Source organism: Montipora capricornis, chromosome 14 (genome assembly GCF_036669925.1).
Source record: "Montipora capricornis isolate CH-2021 chromosome 14, ASM3666992v2, whole genome shotgun sequence".
Taxonomy (NCBI): Eukaryota; Metazoa; Cnidaria; class Anthozoa; order Scleractinia; family Acroporidae; genus Montipora; species Montipora capricornis.
In genome coordinates, this window is record NC_090896.1 from 21586980 (window position 1) to 21596979 (window position 10000).

General features: G+C 36.9%; 1 protein-coding gene across 1 annotated transcript in view; it reads left to right on the forward strand.

Annotated features, from left to right (window-relative positions):
- The first annotated feature begins 701 nt into the window (after window positions 1–701).
- Window positions 702–10000, forward strand: part of LOC138032249 (hematopoietic prostaglandin D synthase-like) — a 20448-nt gene continuing 11149 nt past the window's right edge. Inside the window, exon 1 of the mRNA XM_068879880.1 lies at window positions 702–982. Coding sequence (XP_068735981.1) covers window positions 850–982 — 133 coding nt within the window. The 5' untranslated portion in view covers window positions 702–849. The remainder of the gene's footprint in view (window positions 983–10000) is intronic.

Here is a 10000-nt window from a genome sequence, read left to right on the forward strand (position 1 = left end):
TGTGATTTACCCAGGCCCTCAACAATTTGGGGAAATTTGGCCTTAACCAAGGGACTGGCAGTCTCATGGATCACATCACAACTGTTTACAGAAACCCCAACCTTGCCTTGACGACTTCTGGTAATCTGTCTCAATCGGTTCGAGCTGTTCCGATCACGCACGTCTTCAAACATATATTTAAATCTGAGAGGGCGTTTAGATAATGTAAAATCCTGACTGGTGGCCTTTAATATCACACTGAAAGTTATAAGATTATCGCTTAAAACTAAAATGGCGTTCACCTGGTTGCTAAGCCAGCGTAAAATAATAAAGGCGCGAAACTGATAAGCTATGGGCATACATTACAGATAGCGGCTTAGTACCGGTATGTTGTTTTCACAGTATATATATTGTAACATTTGAAGCCACTAACTTAAGCCAGTATTCAACGGCGTATTGAGAGTTACAGTCGGTATATAGTTTATTATACAGACCATAGTTAGTGGCTTTAAATGTTACAGTATATATACTGTGTTATTAACATAATATGTTATTACTACTGTCATAAATGGCGACCGCTTTTTCATTCTTTTGTTTTAATGTTAATTAGACCTACTGCCCTCATTTTGAAACAAACATTCTTTTGAGGAGTGCTTGTCGTAGCGAGGCTAGTAGGGCTAGGGCTTATTAGCATTAAAACCATCGAAATTTTATTTGGCCGCCTTTATGAAAGAGGTCAATATGTAGTGCTGAGTGGGTGATTTGATGACGTCACTGTGAAAACCATCTATTGAATTTCCTTTTTTTGTTGAGCATCGTGACAAAGCAATATTCCAGAACGAATCCATCAAAATTTGCTGACTGTCGAACATGTCGGTTTATAAGCTTTATTACTTTAACAGCAGGGGAAGGGCTGAGCCTTGCCGACTTGCTTTCGCGGCGGCGAACATTGAATATGAAGACAAACGTTTGGATAGCGAGGAGTGGCAAAAGGAGAAAAAGTGTGAGTAGAAAATTATTTTATTTTTACTTCTTGCATCCTTCGGCGAAGGTTCTGTCTACAAGGTTAACACGAAAATTTTATTCTATTAATCGACCGATAAAGGTAAATTAACCAGCGTAGTAGAAGTTTCTATAGTCTGGACAGTCGACAGCCAATTCGATCGAAATTATTAAATGGCCGACATGTACGTATACAGTCCGATTATTTTTCAATTGAAGAAAATCGGTTGAAAATTGGTTCTCGCGTTCAAGGAATACAAGTGTAATAATACTCTACATTCAAACGATCGAAATTTTATCTTATTTAATTGATGTACAAGGTACTAAACACTGTATTATTGAATACCAACCGTTTCGAAAAGAGTGCTTATCAAAAGTTTAATAAACCCTGTTTATCAGGGATTTTATTTGCCAAAAACGTGCCATTAATTTAGAGTAAGTTTAGTAATTCGAAAGAAATATTCCGCCAAAGGACTGTCTTGTACCGAAACCAGCATATCTTTTAATTTGTTCTTTAGGGAAAATTAAAACCCTTTAACCCATTCCGTGATTGTCCCACTGTTTTTTCGTTCAGCTTCATTTGTCACGCAGTTGAGATAAGTATCACCTATTAAATATTGCCATATGTAGCACGAAGTAGTGAACCCTCAGCAGACGCAATGGCGAGATCTGGCATTGTTTCCAAATCTGATGAAAAACAAAAATTAACCCCACGGCGTTAAAGTGTTTGGTGTCTACAAAATCAAAATGGCAACGAAAATGTTTAGGCAAAGATCGTCCAGTTAATTTGTCACGCGGTACGGGTGGTGTATTTATTTACTAATAATGGTAAATTATTGGATCCTTTGGGATGCTCTTTCCTGATTTTTGCGCTGTGCAAAACCCCAAGCTCCTCCCAGAATGGTTTTTGTCGATTTGATTTATTTCAGTATGGAAAAAAGTTGACTCGGAAAGAAAAGATGAAACAATTTATCAACAATCTTTTAAGATTTATAGTTTTGCATAGATAAATTCAGGTTTTTGAGCTGGGAGTAATCCTAGTTGTTTAAAACAACTAGGATTACTCCCAGCTCAAAAACCTGGATTCATCTATGCAGAACTATAAAAAGTAATGAAATCTGGAGTAGTTACAATAATAATAGTGGTTTATTCACAATTAATCATTGGTGGGAAACATTGAAGAACTAACAAACAATACATTCACAACTACAAAATTCCATGAAAAATTGTAAAAGGAGGTGGAAGAGGTTATCCCTTTCTAGTCCACTTCCTTAACTTAAATAACAATATATCAGTTTACAATCCTAAATACATAAATCTGTTTAAAATATTTATCTACAAAAATTTATAATACAAAAACATACAAAAACACAAAATGATAATAACCATAAAACTATATCAAGAGAATTCACTGAACAATTTATTTTTAAAAGATCTTAAGTATTTTGCTTCAGTGGTTTCTTTCCTTAAATTGTTCCATGAGTTTACGATGCACATTGAAAAACAATGTTTGCAGTAATTTAATTGAGCAGGGATTGTCTTTAGCTTGAAACACTGGTTAGATTGCAGTGGTCTGTATTTGTCAGCAAAGTTAAAGAAATCGTGTAGGTTTGTACTGTTCAGCTCATTTACTGTCTTGTAACATAATTTCAGTGAGTGATGACAAAGTTCTCTTTTTTTCCAATGTTGGCCATTTAAGTCATTTCAATCAATCTTCGTATGACATACCACTGGCATTTGTGCCTAGTGCAAATCTGGACGCTTGTCTTTGGGCTTTTTCTAGAGTAGTGATATCTTTCTTAAGGTGCGGCGACCATACTGGCGAACAATATTCAAGGATTGGCCTAACAAGACTTTTATACAATTTCGACAACAAGTCTGGGTTTTTTGGTCCAGCAGTACGTCTAACAAAGCCCAGAACGCTGTTAGCCTTATTTGCACATTTAGTGACCAGTAGGCTCTATGACAGAATACCAAGGTCTTTTGTTTCTGATACTGTGTTCAATTTATTGCTACGTAAGTAATATTCAGGACGTGGTGTCTTTTTTTTCTTCATAGCTTCACACTTGGTTGTATTAAAACTTAGCTGCTATTCATTCATTGCTCGAGTGTATTCAAATCGTTCTGTAATATTTTTCAGTGTCTTCTTGAACATTCCTTACTACCTTGTAGACTTTCATTTCGTCTGCAAATAATATGCATTGAGATTCTGTGTTCCGAGTTGTCATTTACATAAATAAGGAACAGTATTGGTCCTAATAGTGTTCCCTGTGATACACCAGAAAGTACACTTGTCCAGGATGAATAATGTCCCCGAGGTACAACACGCTGGTGGCGGTTTGTCTCCCTACCCATGATAATAGTGGGTCTCTGATGCCATATGCTTGCAGCGTTGATAATAAACGTTCATGTGGGACAGAGTCGAACGCCTTTGAAAAATCCAAAAACGCAACATCTGTAGAAGTCCGTTGTTCCTATTTTGAGCCCAGTCAGAGTTGAGACAAAGAAGATCTGCCCTTCATAAATCTAAACTGTTCAGAGATAAAAATGTTCTTAGATATCCAGAATTCTACTAAATGTTGTGGCTTGCAATTTTCTCGAACACTTTGCATAGAATTGAAGTTAATGAGACTGGATGGTAGTTTTTACAGTTGTTTTTAGCGGCGCCTTTTTTGCGTAATGGCATAATATGAACTTGCTTCCAGCAATCCGGTATCTTGCTTAACGAAAAGGAAATTGATGTAGCTAAAGTATCCGCGCAGCTTTTTAGAATCAACGGGTGAATGCCATCCGGCCCAGGAGACTTGCGAGGTTTCAACTCTTTCAGTAACTTGGTGACTTCATCAACTGAGCATTGGAGAAAACTAAGACTATCATCGACAATGCTCTGTTCAAATATTTTCTCGTGTAAAAACCGATGCAAAAATGTGTGCATGTGTTCAGAAATATCACAGTCATCGGTTAATTTGCTTCCATTGTCCAACTTGTCAAATGTCAAATCATTAGACCCTTAACGCTTTGAGTTGACGTTGTTCCAAAAGAGTTTATAATAATATGTTCTTTTTCGTCATGCACATTGCCTACTTAAATACTTCAGGTATTCCCACCGGGCCTCATTACATTTCTTTTTAAGCATGTTGTTTATGTTCTTGTATTTGGACCATAAATCGGCATTATCGCTGGATTTAGCTTTCTTGTAAGAACACTTCTTTTTACGAGCAAGGTTGACTATATCATCCCGTTTTTCCGTGTAAAAACCGATGCAAAAATTTGTTCATGTGTTCAGAAATATCGCATTCATCGGTTAATGTAACCTAATATGGCAATATGCCTCCATTGTCCAACTTGATAACTGTCAAATCATTAGTCCCTTTACGCTTTGAGTTGACGTAGTTCGAAAAGAGTTTTATGGTCTTTTTTGTCATGCACATTGCTTGCTGAATCCTTCAGGTATTCCCACCGGGCCTCATTACATTTCTTTTTGAGCATGTTGTTTATGTTCTTGTATTTGGACCATAAATCAGCATTAACGCTTGATTTAGCTTTCTTGTAAGAACGCTTCTTTTTACCAGCAAGTTTGACCAAATCATCCGAGATCCATGGGGCGCGGCGATTTTTCCTCGTTTTTCTTGGGAATACACTGATCAACTGCACTGTCAAAAGATCAACCCGTGCATTCCACACTTCATTCATGTCATTTGAAACAAATACACAGTCCCATGGCATGTGTTTGAACAATTCATTCAAGCCTGACCAGTCAGCTTTGTGGAAATTACAAAACTCTTTTTTCGAAGATTTTCTTTGGTAAGGATTTACGTTTTCTTTAAATGTAATAATGTTGTGATCTCTAATCTCTACGTCGCAGTTATTGGTTAGAATAAGATCCAGTATATTGTCTCCTCTTGTAGGATGTAGGACCATTTTAAGAAATTATCAGATAACGTGTCACAGAAGATTTCATAATTTAGTGAGTTATTTAAGAATAAATTGTTCTTCCAGTTGAAATCCTGAACAAGTATGATATTTGTGGGTGTTTCTAGAACGAAGACCCAAAACCTAAGACCTAAGACCCACTGATCTAAAACGAAGACCCTTTGATCTGAAACGAAGACCAACTGATCTAAAAACAAAGACCCCGTGATCTAAAACGAAGACCCCGTGATCTAAAACGAAGACCCTATAATCCAAGACGAAGACCCACTGATCTAAGACGAAGACCCTATGACCTAAAACGAAGACCCACTGATCTAAAACGAAGACCCACTGATCTAAAACGAAGACCCTGTGATCTAATACGAAGACCCACTGATATAAAACGAAGACCCACCTCAAAAACGTCAGAACGATGCCAATGTCTGGCTGGTCAGACGAAATTGTGTTATGGAATTGTTAGAGCGGTGGAACGGTGGAACAGTGGAAGAGCTGAATGTGTGCTCTGAGTGCGTGTGCTCGAAACTCCTCACAACTAACGATATAGCGATGCTTCTTGTGACGTCACCCATTGTTACTGATATGCCAACCAGAACCTAATTGACTGTTGAAACAAGTCAACAGTGATGTCAATGTTTGTCACTATATGTCTACTTAATGTAAAATTTAAAAACTTGTGGTGCCTTTTACAACAAGAACTGACATCACGAGTTATAACAACTTGGATAAAATGCGCGTTCTGATTGGCCAATTGGTCATTTACCATTTGCCCATGGATGCACGCTCGGTGACGACAGCTGACGTGCGATCTAGCTAAAGAAGAAAATGCCGTCATTAGCGCATCAGTCCTAATTTTCCAAGACATATTTTCCTCCTCTTCGAATAGGAGTGAACCTCTACAGAGCTTAAAATAGAAAGATATAGCCCTAAACATTAATCAGCAGTGTAAAAGGAGGATTGAAGGTCTTAAAGCGACGAAAGAGCGTGTTGTGTTTGTACTGCTTTGATTTCCAAAACACAATCTGAATGCTGCTCAATATTCAAGCCGAATCGCGGAATTGAAATGGGTTTTATGAGATCAGGGAAGATGCTGCTGGAAGGTAAATGGTGTTTTGGAACGTCGTTTCTATTTTTGACACGAAAAGTCGTCCTGTTTGCGATAGCTTGATCAAGTGCAAAGACAGCGTGTGTCTGTCGACGATCGCAAGAAAATCGAAATGTTCTCTCTCCTAAGAGCAAATTATAGTTGATTCCAATAAAATTTTTGACTGGGAAAACTGTTTGTTGATCAGTTTGTCTTGTTAATTCATAGTTGTCTTTAGAAAGCAAAATTGTGTTGACATCGTCTGTTGACCAAACTTGATTTATGCAAATACAAGCGAAACAAGCAGGAGTGGTGTTAACGATTATGTTATAAAACAAATGGTAAACGGCTCAGCGTGCACTATTGAGTTATGGTGCACTTGGGAGTTTGCTAAGCACTCAAGAAGCTAGAGTCGCTCTCGGCTATCACCTCGAGCAACTCTCACGCTTCTCTCGTGCTTAGCAACCTCCCGCGTGCACCATCACTCAATAGTGCACGCTGGAACTGGAACCTTTTTAAGACACAACAACGTGGTTTCCTGGAAAAGTAGGATCAAGGAGCCGGGATAAAGGATCAAAGACCACGGATCAATTTCCGCGAAAAGGGTTGTTTTTTTAATTTGTAACGTGAGTTGCAATCTGAGAAGATTGTAGTCACTCTATTATTAAAGGGCTACATGTCACATTGACAGCTGCATTTTGTTGACCACATGTTCATTACAAGGATAATGAAACTACTAAAAGTTTACAAGTTAAAAACAATTTGAACTTACAAGTTTGTAATGGAGAATACAATTACAAACACTTAGTTATTTAAGGTGTTAGAATATAAAGTAGTGAAAGTAAAATTACAAGGTACATGTAAAAACAATTTGACACAGTAAGAACAAAATACCTAAGATTCGCAATAGCTGTTAAAAGAAAATGCCTTATTTGCTTTCTTGAAGGAAGCTGTTGAGGAAGAATTTTATTATATCATTGTTTAGAGAATAGTAAAATTTAGGTCCCTCTTAGAAAACAGAACTCAAATTGTTTGATGTTAAACAGAGTTAAATGAATAGAGGGTAATGTGAAGTGCTAGATTTCTATCCCATATGAACCATGTGAGCGTTAGCCCTACTGATGGAAATGGGCCCACACAAGGACAGAGAAAAACTTTGACCAGGGTGGGAATTGAACCCACAACCTTCGGGTTAGATCTCCGCCGCTCTACCGACTGAGCTACAAGGTCAGACGGGAGCAGGCCGTGGGAATTGAAGATGTTGAAGTCCCTGATGAAGTCCCCAACGTAGGGAAGTGAATAGTACAATATACGTGAATTCGAAGGGTTTGACGATAAATAAAAACTCGATTTGTGTATCATTCCAATTGAATTCGACACTTTGTTAGCCACATGAGAGATTTCAGACTTCCAGTTTAGGTTTTCATCGATGATTACACCCTGCAAGAAAACTGTTTCTTTAACTTGAACAATTTGTCGTTCATTTATCAAAATTTGAAGATTATATATAGCTTCTACGTTTTTGATTTGGTTGGAATTCAGTGAAAGCTTATTAACCCTAAACCATACTGAAAACTTATTTAACTCGAAATTCAGCTTATTAACCAAACAGTCAGGATCTTTAAGAGACAATGTATTGACTATATCGTTGATGTAAAGAAGAAAATTAAAGTAAAGGCCCTAGGATCGAGACCCCTGATAAACCCCACAAGATATATTAAAGCGAGAAGAAACATGACCATTGAAATAAACAAATTGTGATGTGTTAGAAAAATAGCATTTTCTCCATTTTGAGGTCAGTCCACCTTTACCATAGTGTTCAAGTTTGTTAAATAAAATACAACGAGTAACTGTACCGAATGCTTTTGAGACATCTAGGAAAATACCAACAACTATATCACCACCATCCAAAGCAGAGGAAATCTTATGATGTAAATCAATCAAAGCAATTGTAGTGGAGTGATTTTTACTGAAGCCATACTGTTCATCACAAAGGACATTTAAATGAGTTAGATAATCATTTGAACGGTTATAAATTATTCTCTCACATATTTTGGAAAAGCTACAGTAGGTAAAACCGAAATGTTATATTTTGTGCCATCTAGTTGCGTGACGAGAAATTGTAAATTCGGTATTTTACCACAAAGGAAATGATAAGAATAATTCATTGATTAGTTACAGTTGTCAATAGGCCTTTGGACGAGTATTGTTCAGCTTACAGTGTGGATGTTCTCACAGTTGCTTTGACACGTAGTTTTAAGTTGGAAGAATTTTAGTGAAATATTAGGGTTATTCAGGATAACTTTGGAATCCTCTCACGAAGTAAGTGCATTTTTCTTGCTGTTTTGTTATTAAAGGTTTTAATTTTAGTACGCTTAAAGTCGTTTTCATTTAGAACAAAGAGGTGATTTACCGACCTCGTGGTCCAAGTTGTGGTGAAAAAGAAGTTGTAAGGGAACTTGAAAATGTTCAATATGTCAGCCTCGAAGCCAATGTTTCTCGATTCTCTTTTATTTTCTTCAATCTTTCTGCGATTCAGTATTTTACTAGTAACTACATATCTTCTTAGGGGGCTATTTACCTAAGACATCTACCATGGTACTATAATGATATACGGTACCAAAACAATATTTTGCTATATAACAACATGTACTATTAGAGCTACATATTACGCAAAGTTAACTTGAATCTCCTGAAAGACAAAATGCAGCTCAGTTTACACGATACAGCGCTGGGTTATTGCATTACCACACGTACGCATTGCGTGCCTATTTTTAGGAAGAGCAGAAGGAAGTTTTCAGGACGGTCGATCGAGGATAAAACATTTTGCCATCAGCAACAAAATTTGCGACATGAAAACAACTTAAATTTTGAACCGAGAATATAAAAAGTGACCATCAGCGAAAAACATTTTGGGAGATTTTTCCTACGTTCAATTTTTTTATTGTACTTTTGGCTGCACAAGTAAATCGCAAAATCGAAAGTGACATCGAATTCAGCGGGCGTCGTGATCAGGTTACCGTGACGTGTTTACTCGCGAAACAGTGAAGCATCTGTTTCAAACGATGGCAAGATATCGGGTTTTTGTTTTTGTTAGTTTTTTTTTCTTTCAAGTGTTATAGAGTTTGACAAGAAATGTGCGACTTCAACACAAAGAACACAATCGCCGAACTCTCGAGGTTGACCATTGTTTCTGCAAAGTCAAAAACTTACTCTCCAAGACGAGGTTATTTATCACCAGGTAATTCCATGGTTTTGGAAATAGCAGCTACTTTATTATTCATCAGAGTAACAATTTTTTGCTGATTTTGGAGCTCATTTTGTTGAAATTCAAGCACGCTTCCAACAGACCTGTTTATTTTCCTCACTTATGCACGCGTTGCTTAATACAATGCACTACCACAAAAATCCTCCCTTATCACCTTTCAACCCACGAATGCAAATTTATTAAGCTGGAAAATTACACAACTTAATAAATTCACAAAGGCTGGCAATCTCACAAAACCTTTTCCAGCGAAAAATTTATTGAAATAAACAACATATTTGCTATTAGAGGAAAAAACCTTCCTATTTCGTTGCGTGCGTGAAAACAAGAGACCCAATCGTGTCAAATTACCATACGCAACAAAACAAAATTTCAAGATCAAACTCTTTCCTAAAGAACCTTTTCCTTGAATAATGAAACACAAAATAGACAACAAGGTTTCTTTCAAATAATTCTTGGCTGTCACATTTTCAATTATATTTTTACCTGAAGGCTGTGCTGAGTTGAGCACAAACTAAATATAACAAGAAACACAGTCCGTGTCACAAACCCTACAGTATGCAAATAAATAAATAAATGAATTTCTCAGTTCAGGATTAAACCCTTTCCCGAAGAACCTTTTCCTTGAATAATGAAGCACAAATTAGACGACAAGCTTTCTTTCAAATAATTCTAAACTGTCACATTTTCAATTATAATTTTACCTGAAGACTGTGCAGAGTTGAGTAACAATAAATACA